Source organism: Pempheris klunzingeri, chromosome 3, assembly GCF_042242105.1.
Source record: "Pempheris klunzingeri isolate RE-2024b chromosome 3, fPemKlu1.hap1, whole genome shotgun sequence".
Taxonomy (NCBI): Eukaryota; Metazoa; Chordata; class Actinopteri; order Acropomatiformes; family Pempheridae; genus Pempheris; species Pempheris klunzingeri.
In genome coordinates this window covers 10,784,821-10,800,237 of record NC_092014.1, presented here as the reverse complement: position 1 = coordinate 10,800,237, position 15,417 = coordinate 10,784,821, and the positions used below count along the sequence as shown (strand labels likewise).

The following is a 15,417-nucleotide window of genomic DNA, read 5'->3' as shown; positions in this document are numbered from 1 at the left end:
CCCTCCTCCCCACTCTCCATCACTGTCCATTGATGTTTTTTCCCTCTCTTTCTTTTCTACTCTTCCTCTCTCCTTCCTTGGTTGGTCTTGGAAAAAGAGCTGCATGCCTCCACACTTCTGGACAAGACTGATGGCTCGTCAATAGCATTAGCCAGCATTGCAGGCCTCACTGGTGTAGAACCAAATCAATAAGGCCCAGTAAAAAGTCTTATATTTGTATGCGGTCCATCCCAGCCAAGGCTCATGTTACCAGATGAGTTTTTATAAGAATTCAGGAGTCACCATCTATTTTATTCCCATTTAATTTCACATTTCCTCTGCAATTCACTAACATTTATAAGTGCCTCTGTTCACAGTCATCCAGTCTCTTTCAGAATAATTATGTATTGTACCCTTCAAAAAGTTGAAAGAAATGTCTCTGTTCATTGTTACATTAAATATGGATATTTAAATTTAGCAGCTCTGGGATAAAGCAGTGACATATAAAATCTTTTCTGCTGGTTCCCTCTAAATTCTGGTAATTTACCTTCTAATTATACTGTGCAATTACAATCAGTTAGTCCTCAATGAAAATTGATTTCTGCTTTCAGTGCAGTGCCTGGTGTGTGTGTGTGTGTGTGTGTGTGTGTGTGTGTGTGTGTGAGTGTGTGAGTACATACATTTTAAATGACTTTCACATGTTGGAAGAAACAAAAATCAAAAATCACATATGGGAATTTGAGTATATATGGTTTACCTATAGAATTGTTTGCCTGCATCTCTCTGACCTTCACATACTCACTCACCTGTATTGACTGACAATTGTATACAAAAACACATACTGACTATATAAATGTAGTGTAAGTATTAGAAACTGCTGCAATGCTCTCTGTGTCATATCACTAGGGTCACTACTTCATATTTCCTGATATTTACTATTATATATCATATATTTACTATTGATATGACTGGCAGTTCATTCTCTTCCTTTGTGCAGTTTTTGTATCTCAGTTCCAGACCTTAAAAGCTATAATTTTCATTTGCATTAAAATCACATAAACAATTGGCATTAAGAAGCAGACTTAAACATCATATTATATTATATTGTATTGTAAACTATCTTCAAATATTTTGTTCTATCAACTTAAATCTATCAGTTAAGTGTTTTGCCTTCTGCTTTTATGCTTCAAGTTCAAGCATGTGTACACCGTGTAATATTACAGTTTTACATAGAGTAACATGCTGTCTCAGTGCCATGCTATAAGTAGTTACCTCAGTAGATATCACCTTACAGCCTGCTTCTTCTTCATCCCTGTGTTTAATGATATTTGCTTCTTCTCTCTGCATTGGAATTGGCTGTTTTTGACAGTACTTGTTTCCTCCGACAGTGAAAAGAAAAGCAGGTTTGTTTAACTGGTTATGGTACGTGCTACATGTAGACATTTGCAGCCGAATGGTGTTTTGCAGGCGCCATTGACTTTGTTTTGAATTCTTAGAATAACCTCTGTAACATGTTGTTGTGTCTCAGTTTCACTGTTGCTTGGGGTTGGAGAAGAGAGCAGTGTCCTATATATTTGTCCTATATATTGCACTTGCCTGTAAATGTGAAGGTGAATGCGAGGTAGTGATTTGTCTTTTTCTCTGTGAGGCACTGGTCTACAGAGGTTTACAGTGCTTGAGGAACCAGTCTGATATTTTATTGTAAGTCAGACATAATAAACACTTGTTTGCTTTGGAAACTTGATTCTGAAACATAGCATTTGAATTTAAACATTCAAAAATAAAACACAGAACCAGCAAGTCACTGACAGACACAGGCTCTTCAGTGCACTGACTCTAAGGTCAGACAGATGGACTTATGGACATCTTTGCCCTGTCAACCTCTCCACCGCTGGCAGCACCCTTTCCAGTTCAGACACAACAAAGCTCGTCCAGGCTGGCTCTCTCCCTCTGTCTGTTTGTCTGTATGTATTCTCCGACAGCAAAGCGCTCTGCCTCTCAAAGGTCAGTGGAGGGCCGGTGTGTTTGGCAGGCCAATCGATGGCCCGCCGCCGTCAGAAACGCGCTCAGTTATGTAGCATGGAGGTCATCCTAGTGGTGGCCAGCGCCCGCCGCTTCCCTGGTGGGAGGTCGTCGCCAAGGAAGTGTGTGTGTCGGTGTGTCGGTGTGTCGGTGTGTCGGTGTGTCTAAGATGGGTGGCTGAGGATGTCTGTGAGAAGTGGGGGGAGTATCTTTTACTCACCCTGCATATAATCAATACCACCAGTGCTATTATTCTGAAAGTGTGTGTGTGTGTGTGTGTGTGTGTGTGTGTGTGCGTGCGTGTGTTGCGCAGTTATCAACAATGACAGGGGATCAAGGAACTGGTGTGTGACAAAGAGGAATGGTGTCTAATTCAAGGTCAATAAGGCCTGTGTCACTCCTGCACTTTCACAGAGGGGAGGGAGGAGGCATTATGTTCCTGTTGGTTACCAGAGCAAACATGACATCCCTGCTGGAGCTCATATCAATTTGTAATTTGACCCCCAGTCAAAGCAAATGATGTCAACACAGGTCGCTTTTGCAAAATGACCCTGCATTTGTCCATTGTCAATATCTGCCTTCAGTGTCACATCACTGTTCCATTGTTCAACCATTTTCTCTTTGACTGATGTTAGAATTTATAGATGTAACATTCTTAACTTTATGTAGAGTAATATACGACAAAATTGGTGGTTTGCTAGTACTCAAAACATTCATCCATTAATCCATTAGCTATACCACTTATCCTTAGATGGTTTGGCGGGGGCCAAACTGTACTGGTTGCCAGTCAATCAAACGGCTGTCACAAAGAGAAAGATTACCATTTACACCTACATTCACGTCTACGGGTAATCTAGAGTCACTGGTTAACCTAACCAGCATGTCTTTGGACTGTGAGAGGAAGCCGGCGTATCTGGAGAGAAATACAAACCCCACACAGAAAGGCCCCAGCCAATCGGCCAGTCAGCAGGTTCAAGCTGTAACCTTCTTGAAGCTTTTTCATTTATAAAATTTTTAATACATTTTACACATTTCTGTTTTTCAGAATATTCTGTGCTTTATTATACTAAAAATTTAAGCCAATGTTAAGTACGTGTAGTGAATATTTTACCCCAAACATAGAGCCTTCACCGGTGAATTTAATTTAATTTCAGCATATGATCAGACAAAGGTGCTGTATGTCCTTTGTTTCCTCCTTTAGTGACCATCTTACTAATTTGCTAAGACCAGCAGCACCTTCTCCTCATGCCAGTACATCTTTTAATAACTCTATTAATCTAATCGTCCACTAATTGGTCAAGATAGCCTTTTCCCTTGTGATTTTTATCATAAGGTAATTAAAGAGCCCAGTAAAACCTGCTGAAATCACAGTGTCTTGTTAAAATGGCTTGATTGACACATTGTTTCGGGGCTCGGTCATTTTTTTACTTTTTTTTTTACGCCATAGCTTAAATAAAATTTTCAAAATAACACACTGCAATGATTATTTACCACTTATTAGGCCACTGTAGGTCCAGGTCCTTCACATTAAATAAAATATGATGACAAAATGCCAGTGACTGATAAATCTTTAATATAAAAATTGTACAAGAATTCTGATACAAATTACAAGAGGTATTTGGACAAAATATGAATAAAATTCCATTTACATCCCAAAACCCTTATGCATTTTATGCAAAAACCATAGACAGTTATGATACAGAAACAAATACAAGAAAGGCAAAAAAGAAAGAAAAAAAGAAACAAGAGTCTTTTAAAAAGAGGACAGTTTTTTCCTCCTGTCTGCAAATGGGAAACACCTGTTTAGGTAACATACAGTATTCATGAGGCTTCCAAATCACCATTTTGACACCAAAGTGTTGTTCTTTGCAGAGTGACTGTGTAGCCATGCAACGCTGTCAAGTGCCAGTGCCATAACACAGACTTTTTAAGACACAGACACAAATGCATTGGATACATAAAAACACAAGTGAAAACAAAAATCTAAATTCACCAGGTCTTCAAGCTTATTTATACTTCAAGACTGTAAAATATAATTGGCACAATGGAAAACATTAGATGAATTTACAGTATTTTTTTTTCAGGATTATTGACATTTCACAGGTTCCAGTTCAAATTAATGAGGGTATTTCTTTTGGAACGTAACACATGAGACTGAAGCATCTATACAAACCCACGTATGTGTATTTTTCTACTGTCTGCATATTTCTTATGATGTCCCGTCAAACATTTTAATCCCACTTTGTTCAATGAGCTACATTAACTGGACAGTTTGCATGCAGTGTCACCTCTCGTCCTCACTGCTTACACCTATTGTACTCACTCACTCACTCACTCTGTGACATGAACAAAACGGACAGTGATTAACAGGTCAGCTGCTTCAACTGTTTGCCGTCCCCTTCTCCCTCTGTGTGCTATGTAGAATTACAGAATAATTGATGCCTGACTCTCCTCTAATCAAATATTAAAGATTCACTCCAGTGGTTTGGGCCAAATAGGTGCTCTAAGTGACATATTCCTGCGGATCAACAGCCCGGTCACTAGGTAGCAGAATGCACCTGGGCCCATGTGGTTGGAGAGGCAAAAAGACAAAGACTGGATTGGGGGCTTTCTCCGATGAGAGGGGGAAATTGGTGGTCATTTCTCAGAGGAGAGGAGAGTGTAGAGGAGAGGGGAGGAAATGAGAGGGGTGGCTCGATCGCTCTCCAGCAGGCAATCAAGAAGAAACTGGCGATGAGTCCTGGGGAGTCCTGGCCCTGCTGCTCTCTTGCTCTCTCCTCTCCCTGTGTTCCTCTCCTTCTCCCCTGCCTTGTTAAGTGACTGCCGCAAGGCTCCAGCCAAACCACTTTCTAAGCCCAGTCCCTTTCCACCATCTCTCCCTTCTCTCTCTCTCTCTCTTGCCGTCTGTCTCCGTGGCTATGCTAGACAGTTGTTTGCATGTTTTCTCAGCTCTGTTTCCAGCTTCTTGCAGCTCTGAGCTCTGCTGGCATGACCAGCGCCATGCAGGACTGATGAGGAGCCCGTAGGAGGTAGGAAAAGGGTGTTATAAGGGAATCTCGTCTATGATATTCAGTTTTCTATCTTGCACACACAAGTACACTTATAGAGAGGTCATGCACTGCAGCGGCTGTATGAGAAATGGACAGAAAGGAACAGGAAATAAAGAATGTTTTATAGTCTGAAAAACACGACTGAAAACTTAAGATGACTTTTAATATGTTGGGTATGCACAACTCTTAATTCTAGAGAGTTCAAATCAATCTGTGAGCTTATGTTATTTAATAGATTCTCTTAATTAGTCACTGTCCTTTTTAAATGAAATGTCTGAAATCATTAGTTATTACATATGTGCTATTACTAATAAGAGCCATGGACTTCCCATGCCTGACTTAATGCTAGCTCACACCAATCTCCATGATGGAATGTACGTTTTCTGTGTAGTGGCAGCAGCTGTAATGTTAATGCTAGATGGAGAGCTTCATTTCCTGTGGTGAGGATACTCTTTATTATTCTCTGCCCCTATCTCTGCCATCACCAGAGGTTAACAAGTCATCTAGTTCTTGTCATCCTTCTGGCCTGTAAGTAGGAAGCGTGTGTGTGTGTGCAGATGTGTGTGCTTGTATGGTTGTGTGTTAGAGAGACAGCTGTCAGCAGGGTTCCTGGAGTAGCACTTTTTTATTTCTGCCAGAGCGAAGGCCGGGGGGATTGAATGAGTGAATGAGGCAGCAAGCGCCTCAGTGAAACCCACTCCTGGGAGAAGGCAGGGGTTCCTCTACTCAATTTTCCCTTCACTTGGGATAAACAGGCAATTACCCATCCCTTTTTCCTATGCCATGGCCGTCCGGTGAACTTAAGCATACACTATTAGTGTGTGTCCCTGTAGGACCTGCGCTGTGGGGTGTGGAGGTGGTAAGTGAGTGGCGGGTTGAAGAAATGGGTAAGGCGGCTGTTAAATGACTGTGCTCTGACAGACAAAGAGAAAAGCAGAATCAGAGAAAGGAAGTGAATTGAATTGAGTCACCAGTGACCCTGAATAAGAATGAGCACACATAGAAAATTAATGGATGAATTGAATTCAGCTAAATTGAATGAGTCAATTGAATTGTTCAGAGCACACAATCTCTTTCCTTCTTTTTCTCTTTCTGTCAGTGTCACGGTCTTGTCAGCAACCTTGGCGCCTGGCAGTGTAACGAAGTGACAAGTGAGTTATTAGACAGAAGAAGCTGGAATGGCAGGGACGCCTCCAGGTAACGGAGAAGCAGCACATTTTTAATGATCGTTGCTGTCATCCTTTCCTCCCTAGTCAGCCTTCCACCTCCGCAACCTTTCCATCAGCCTCAGCTCTCTTGTCTCGCTCTCTTTATTTCTGAGAAGAGAGGACTTAAAACTGCATGTGTCATATAGGTGCAGTCTTAAAAAAAAGGACATGAAATATTTTACTAGAATAGGTCATGTCTATATTCCAAAATGGCTTAAGTAGGAAACAAATGAAACTCAACATTGTTATGGATGTATGGTGTTGTGAATACTGTACAGCACACCACAAAACACTGCATATTTTCCCTCTGTGTGTAGCACCAGTCAAGTAAGAGAAGATCTCTTTGTATAGTAACACATGACATTGCTAATACATTGATGAAGAAGTCAAACTGAGGAACAATCTCTACTTTTTGTCTTTTTACAAAAAATATTCTTATACTGGACAAAAACAGCTCCATGAAGATATGTCACCCACCAATAAATACCCCTTCCCTTGGCTACTTTGCCCAGTTACTGGAAATACTTGTACCGTGAGACAGTCGTGGACATGTTAAAAATGGCTGCTGCCAACAGCCAGGAAAATGGCAACATTTTTCATAGAATACATTTGCAGCCGACACTCAGCAATGGAAACCAATACAAAAAATATCACAGCAAAAGATTTAAGACTCAAGTGCATCATATCAATCCAATGGGGCATGATTTAAGTACAATGTCACACTGAAAGAGCTTTTCTTAAGCAAAAACTGTTGTTTTGGTCACAGTTGAAAGACTATTTTCATCTTTTTTTCCCAGTTTTTTCTTTTTTCAAATCTATTGGACAATCATTTTTCATTAAGATTCCTCTTGTGAGAACAAATGTGAGTTCTTGCATTGATAAGTTTGTTTGATAATGTCACAATAATGTCATGCTTTACACAGACTACCCCACTAAACCTCTGAAGTTATTGTGATCATACCTGGCACTCATACACAAATGAGGAGAGACTGTATCTATATTTAACTCATTTGTGTTTGTGAAACAGCAGTTTATATTCAGTCACCTGGGTTGGTTATGAAGCAAGACACTTTGGAGACACTTTCTAAATACATTGTTTAGCGATGGGGGAAGATCTCAGGTTTTGGCAAGATGTTGTGAAACTGTGTTTGAAACTAATCACGTGCAAAAAGAAACTGGCACAAATATGTTGACGGTACTGTCATTTCCCTTGGCACTGTAGCCATCATTGACCCCAAACAACACCTAAACTTACCATTGCAAAAGTCCTCATTATAATAATATTACACATCCCCTTGAATAGATGCAAAGTGCAAAAACTGAATTGGTATACTAAAGCTCATAAACATAACAGACAAAAAAAATCAATAGAAATACAGAGGATGATATCAGTGTAGGAGCCTAAAAAAGCATGCCGGCAACCTCTGAATATCTAACAAGTAGATAAAACAAGCCACATGATATTCTTTTTTTCCTAGGACTCAGTTTAAAACATGTCTTTGAAGCTAACATAAATGAGTCAAGCTAGTAAGATGCTACCTCTTTCTTGCCTATAGCTGGAAGTATTGTACTGGACTGTAACATAAAACCATAAAGAGAGAGAAAAAAGAAGCAAACAACCATCAATACAACTCTTTTACACCAAAAGCCTCTTGGGACATTATTTACAAATGACGCTTTCATGCTTTTGTAAGGGGTTCATTTAAAAGCTATCATTACACAAATACAACAAGATTTTCTTTTTTTTTTTTTTCAATACTATCATTTCTGCAGGCAAAGTCACAAATAAGAGTTTGAATAGATTCTTTGGAGACGGACATAAAAACAAAGTGGGGAGACGTCAGAAAGGAAAGATGGAGGGGCTTATGAAAAAAACAACTGGAGTTTTGTTATAAAGCAAACTCCATGCTCAAGAGCGTCATCCTGTTTTTCCAAAGAAGGAAAAGTCAAAGGTCACAATAATAAATTGTATTTAGAGTCAATGAATTTTATAGAGGGACATAGAAATGTCTTGAAATGACTTACAGAGGACGGGCAGGAGGCATACAGGCATTTAGCTTGTATTTGATGGCCCTGGGCTGGGGTTAAAAGCTAATTTGAGGAGGAATAAGGATGAGGAATGAAGGGAGGAGTGGGCAGATTGACAGCAGGGTAGAGTAGCAAGTCATTATTCAGTCTATTATTGTAGAGAAGGGCATGTTTTTATGGAGGTTGGGGTTCTGAGAGTGTCGGTTACGGCTGCGCACAGAGCTGAACACCATGTTGCAACCGGGAATTTTGCACTTGTGCATCTCGCGCAGGTGCACAGTCTTGTAGTGCACACGCAGGGTCCCTTTGTTGCTGTACATTTTGTGGCAGATGTTGCAGAGGATCCCACCGCTGCCACCGTTACTGCCCCCAGTAGATGAAAGGAGAAACGGTGAGGAGGAGGGTTCCAAGCCCTCACCATGTCCTTCTCCTCTTAGTTCTCCAGTCTCATCCCGATGCCCCCCTGCAACCCGCCTATCAGCACGCTGGGTGCAGTCCTCCCCCTCACTGTTGCCCTCCTCCTCTTCCTCTTCTCCCTCCTCCTCCTCCAGGTCATCCAGTAGGATGCCTTCATCGCTGCCCTCATCTGACTCATGTGAGGAGTGGATACTGCTGCTGGATTGAACACTGGATGTGGTGCTCAGGTCCAGCACCATATAGTCGTCTGGCTGGCCCCGGGAGAAGCCGTTGGTGTGGTGGTTTCTAAGGTTTTGGTTAAAAGGGTGGGGATACTCGATGCTCATGGGGGAACGGACACTGTGGTTTAGGCCGGTGGGCCCAAGGCTGGCGCCTCCGATGCCCATCCCGGCCATAGGGTCCAAGCCCATGTGGTGCCCGGCGTAGATCTTGGCCAGTAACTCGGCTCGCAGGTCCTTGGGCAGTGGCGTGAGTTGGGGGTCCAGGACAATGTCGTCCAGCTCTTTGGTCAGCAGTTTGCGGTGCAGGTTGATGTTGGAGCTGTGCCTAATGTGGAGAGACAGTAATAGCTGTAAATCAGATGGCTGCCAGTGTATGTGGGAAGTAGATTATCTCTCAAACATAAGGTAGCCACAGTGTTGAAATACATGTGTTCGTACTTCCAATAGGTCATTTTTATTGTTAAATTATTTTACCTCTATTAAATGATACCAGGCTATAAATATTACGTTTCTAAGACCCATTACATTGGTTGAAGTACACATACGGTCACACAGAGACAGAAATTCACCAAGCAGCTCCCCTTGAAAAAGTGCTCTAAGATCAGAGACAGAGAGAGAGGGAGAGAGAGAGAGAGAGAGAGAGAGAGAGAGAGAAAGAGAGAGAGAGAGAGAGAGAGAGAGCATCCTGCTAGTGTTTACCACTGTCAGCATGTCTGCACTGCACAGCCCTCAAATCCAATAGACTCTGACTCAATTAAATACTCCACCATATTGAATGGGAGTTTATCAATTGATTCGAGCTGTGGTAATGTGATAATCGAGGGGAACTGGATAGCATATTAGCACTAGGCCCTGACAGCATTATCGCATTCGTTCCCTATTGGAGGTGGCTTAATCGAGCACCTCAATGAACATGTCTTTATGTAGCCCTGGATTTAATTAAGATGGGCATTTTTTCCCAAACAAAAAGCAAATTGTATCACACAGTGTGCTACAGCTAATGAAAGAAACTAAGTAACAAGTGCCATGCTTAAGCCAGGATATGATTAGTGAGGATTTCAGCTAGCATACAAAGCCATGCTAAAGGATGCAAGGTGAAATGGGCTTGAAAAATCGAATTCAATGCTTTTTCGCTCCAATTTCACAGCTGCCAAGTCGGACTAAGAAAAAGGGGACCCACGGCACACATGTCACAATAAAACTGCATAACACAGAAAGGAAACTTAAGCAACTAATGACCGATGTCAGATACGACATACACAAGGCCCATTCCTCTCATATCAGGTCAGCACTTACATCAAATAAGAAAAATATGCAAAAACTGAGTGCCTTTAATGTGAAGGGTTTCCATGCAGGGAGGGCACATGTGTGTAAAACAAAACAAAAAATTAAAAAAAAGAGGAGAAAACGGTCATCCTTAGCAGGACGGGCAAAAATGGAGTCACAATGGATAGTAGAGCTTACCAGCAGTGGCAGGGTTGATGCAGTCAAAAAGGGTCCCTTTCCTTTAATTATTTACTTCCCTATCCGACATTGTCCTGCAAGAGGTAAAAATACATTCATTTGAGGGACCCTTTTCTGTGAACCAGGCAACCAGGAGCCCGTCCACTCAAGCATCGTCAGCATTGAGGAGAGAGAGCGTGGCAAATCGATTGGCCGTGGCTGTCACTTGCGAGTGTGTGTCTTTGCACGTGCTTTTGACCGTTTGTGTGTGTGTGAGGCGAGTTGTGTGTGTGTGTGTGTGTGTGTGTGTGAGAAAAACAGAAAATATACTACTTCCACATAGTGGGACTTCGATCAAAAGGACTATATAAATCCTTTGTTCTTTTTTATCCTTTGATAGTACAGTTGCACCCATATGGTGTTAGCTTATGGCTAAAATATGGGAGTCATGATTCAATGTCTGTGGCACTGCATCCCGGTCTAGTCAAATACATGTGTGGATGCTTGGCTGTGAGAGGTCAGAGTGTTTAAAGATAGTCTGAAATGTGCCTTAATCAGTGATCAATACATATGGAAATGGGCACAGTTTCTGTCAGGTTTCAACAGGCTTTGATATGAACAAGGGCCACTTTTGCTCAATTAAGCCTGAAATTCAGGATGCTGTTGATGATGCTCAGGTAGGCAGGTCCTTTGCAACATGTCTCCATCTCTATAACAACACCTTCTCACTGCTAATAAGCTCTAAGTTAACCATGTCTATCTCAGTTTTAGATATTAAAGTCAAACATGCTAAATATCATGCGGTAAGTAGTCTGCACTATATCTACAGTAGCCATTTTAAAAATGCTCAAAATGCACACCACATTGTAAGAATATTACAACAACAATATTTAATGAAATATATTCACATTTGCTACTTAAGTGTTTTTATCCATTTTACATATATATGAAAATAAAGTCAGATTATGATATATCATTAGTAACCAATGGTAAATTATTTAATCTGAGGGGCTAAAAAGAAGAAAAACAGTCCAGTTTATGGTCATTTGCATAAACATCATTATTTAACTCCAATGTGTTGGCGATGCATTCTTTACCTAAATAATCAAAACAAAAATAAGTCAGCTGAATCCACACACAAGTGCATCATGCACTCACCCCTTCATTTATCAAATTTAGACTTTCTGCCCCATTTCCCACTCCCCTTCATCACTTGACTTCAGTATGCTCTATCTTGCCTCCCCCAAACCCAATTCCTTAGTGCACCCCCTAACTCCCCCACCCCCACCCCCTTACTCCATCTCTACCTCCCTGTTGGCCAGTAATGTGGCTGGCAAACCAATTTGACAGTCATCTTTGCCCAAAAGATGGGGGAGGCCTCCAGAGAGCCCATTTTTGACTGTGCAGAGGAGGCAGAGCGAGTGTGCGCCTGTCCCAACCGGCGTTAATCATCTTTAAGTTTGTCTGATGGCCCTTGCCCTTGTTTGTGTGTCTGTGTGTATACGTGTGTGTATGATGTCTAAATGACTCATAATGTGTAAATGAGATTGAAGGCTGAATAGTATTAAACTGACACAAGTGGTTCTTTGTCTTTTCTGTAATTTGGGGTGTGTTATGAGGTTTTAGGTGTGGGAGGACAAGAGTGCTAGTAACATTTATCACTCTCTGTCACTGGTACATCTACTTTGCATTGTTTCAGGCTGTTCAACAGCATAGGCTAAAAACAAAGATATAACATAACATATCACATTAAAAACATTTTTATTAACAAGTTATGATTTAAAATTAGATGAAATTTCTTGTAGTTTCACAACTATTCTATTGATGGCATGTTTGCATGGGCATGTATACATTATTTATCTAAGAAAGAAATTATTCCTTTTACTCTCCTCAAAATACATAACAAGGAACCTGTTAGGATAAACCAAAGGGATTCTGTGTTTTAATCAGCAGATTTTTTTCACTAGGGTGAGTGGCTTTTGCTAACATATTCTCTCTATGAGCAGCGTGCCCTTTGTTTATAAGAGACAAACAGAGAGCTGATTACGAGCTGGGCCCACATGCCGTGAGGGGACTGAGTGAGAGAGAGTGAGGGAAGGAGGGTGGAGGAAAGAGACTCTCCAACATAATTAACCTTCACTCTCTCCATTTGCAGTGGCCCGTGCAGGGACCACGGGCTGCGTTCTGCTGCACCATGGGAATGTGGAAGAGGGAGGACACCTACTTGCTGTAGCGACATAGGAGCATGTTAAAATGTTGGAGGGAAGGTTAAAAAAAACAAAAAACAGAAGGATAGGATGATAAAAAATGAGATAAGAAAGGCAAGTCCTGTCAACGGTTTAAAAAATATGATTAACGAGGCCAATAATGGTGATGATTACTGGTACGCGCGGTCTTTCCAGCAGTTAATCATGCAGCTTCTTCCACACTTCTGCAGACGCTGCTCGCTCCCCACAATAAATATGCAATCGTTTACCTCCGTGCAACGGGCAGCCAAGAGGCTGGGATAAAACACCCCACTGTAAAACCACAATACACACACACTCTTAAGTTGTTCTCTGTCTTACACTCAAAAACACGCACACTCCATGCTTATTCACGGGCACATTAAATTATCCTTTTCTGTATTCCTGAGTGTGTGTATGTACAGTATTCATTTGCACTTATGTGTGTGTGTGTGTGTGTGTGTGTAAAACCCTACAGTCTTATAAATAGAACAACGATTCAAACAGAGCAAACACCAGCGATACTTTTTTCCGTGGCAGTACATTTACAGTGTGTCCTACTCTGACAATGTCATTGGCTCTTGGTTGTTTTTCTCGGTAGATCAAATGACCTCTCCTCCTTTTTCTTCTTCATTTTGATACGGGAGCTTTTGATGCTGGTGTCTGATGGGGTGTTTATGTGCCTTTGCCTTTTCACTCAGTCAGTGGGCTAATCAGATATGCAGAGGTACTTGGACTGCTTGAACAGCTGCTCGGGAAGTATTTACAAAAGGAAGCTGTGCAGGGCTGCATATTAAAATCAACAACAAATTACTTCTGCTTTAACTTCCCCTTTAACTAAAGTGGATGTTATTATTCTAATGGTTCTTTTTTATTTTAAAGAATGATTTATTCAAAGAGAATTATTTTGTGTTAAGTGCATGAACCATAGGAAAGAGTTGCTTGTTTGTCATTACTCACAAGACTGCTGGGAAAAATAAAGTTGAATGAATAGAGTCTGATTTACCTAATTTACTCGTAATAGACATTATTTTATGCAAATATCTTTTTGCATAAAGTTTCTTAATCTTATCAGTGCCAATGCTCCTATGAAAACAACTAAATTAGATTTCCAATTTATTGCTACTATAACACTCAAACATACATTATGTCAGAGGATTATCCAGGGACAGATTTGATGAGAGCCTGGCTTTTGTATTGACTCATCTTAAAGCCCCAGGATGCTATGCAATGCCCTTCTTTCTGTTGTTTTTCCCCGGTTTGAACCATAGTAATATGTCCCATATGCTATCAGGAATTTATCCCCCACAGAAAAAGTATGGAAACAATAGTGTGCTTAGGTCTCACCCACCCAGAGCTATGCTATATGAAAGATGCATTATGTTCAGAGCAGCAATTGTCCCTCCTTGCAACAAAGTTATCTCTATCTCCCATATGTTCTGCCACTTTATGTGTTTGAATGCCATTTATATGCTGGTGGTGCTCATCATGTAGTCAAACTGTCACACACATACGCGCGCACGCACATATCCGAGCTGACACAGGAAGAGCATGAACATAGAAAGAGCTCATGTTAAGGTGTTAGCTTTTTTTCTATGCTCTATGGTCTCCTCTGTGCCTGGCTAAAGCACTTCACTCACCCCTTCTGGCTGCACACTTGCCTTTCTATGCCATCTTTCTCCCCTCTCCTATTCTGATTATAAATTTGTCTTCACACTGTTCCCATCTCATTTAGTTTTCCATGAACCATCATTGGGTCATGACAGTAGATTCCAGTATGAAAGGACTAATTACATAACTGACAAAAAAGCCATACAACTGCAGCTTTGAAGCTGTAACTGTTTGATTTGCAATATCCACTGTAGCACCAATATGAATCTGATCAGTATCTGCTGATTATCGATGGAACTTTACTCAGCATGAGTTTCAGGAATGTTTTTTTTTTCAGCTTATAGAAGTCTTCCGTGAAGTCAATGTTTTATCATATTAAATTAGCGTGCTATAGAACTCTTCTTTTGCTATTTAAAAATTCAGACAAGGCAGGTAATTGTTTATATCCAACAACTGTTTTACAGCATTAGGAAACTAAAAGCTGAAAAAAATGTCTCTGTTATGTATTTGTACGTACCGCTGTGTGCTTGCATCCGTGTGTTTGTGTGTGCGCGTGCATATGAGTACAAGTGTGCGTAAGTGGATGTGCATACGTGTGCATGCAAATGTTACATAGCAGGCCAGTCATGCCTAAGGCATTCTCTTTTCTTGAAGTCTTGTCAAAAGAGGGATGCCAACATAGACACCAGTGGCAGTACACCACACTGAGGCATTACGTGCTGTTATAATACTTGCTGTCATCTTGCTACTGTTGGCACAGCTGCATCAGATGAACAGCAGGTTTGCACCTTCACTAACACTAACTTGTCTAAGTCCCAGAATGACATGGTCTATATACATGTGGCTTATGAACAAACAGTGGTAGGAACAGATGCCATCAGAACAGCAAATGTAATAAAACACTTTGTGTGGAAAAGGAGCAGTGAGTTTGGGTGGAGGGAGAAAATCCTGGTGGAGGAGCAGATGATGACACTGTAGGTTGCAACTTGCCCCTTCCTTAACTTACTCCCTTAGCCCCTTACTTAGGAAAGTATCACTTGTCGTGGATGTGACAAGATTAATCTTTTTTTTTTGAGGAGTGGGAGTGAATTTACAGTTTGCATCAAGGGCCATTTTACACTATGTGCCTGTTGTGGCAAATGATTATTTACATGACTGGCAAAGGGCATTTCACCAAACCAGAAATGTTAATCCTCTTTCAAGACTGAAAGAG

General features: G+C 41.0%; 1 protein-coding gene across 1 annotated transcript in view; it reads right to left on the bottom strand.

Annotated features, from left to right (window-relative positions):
• Window positions 1–7,993: 7,993 nt before the first annotated feature.
• Window positions 7,994–15,417, bottom strand: part of bnc2 (basonuclin zinc finger protein 2) — a 91,252-nt gene continuing 83,828 nt past the window's right edge. Inside the window, exon 6 of the mRNA XM_070828121.1 lies at window positions 7,994–9,250. Within this exon, the coding sequence (XP_070684222.1) occupies window positions 8,431–9,250 (820 nt within the window). The 3' untranslated portion in view covers window positions 7,994–8,430. The remainder of the gene's footprint in view (window positions 9,251–15,417) is intronic.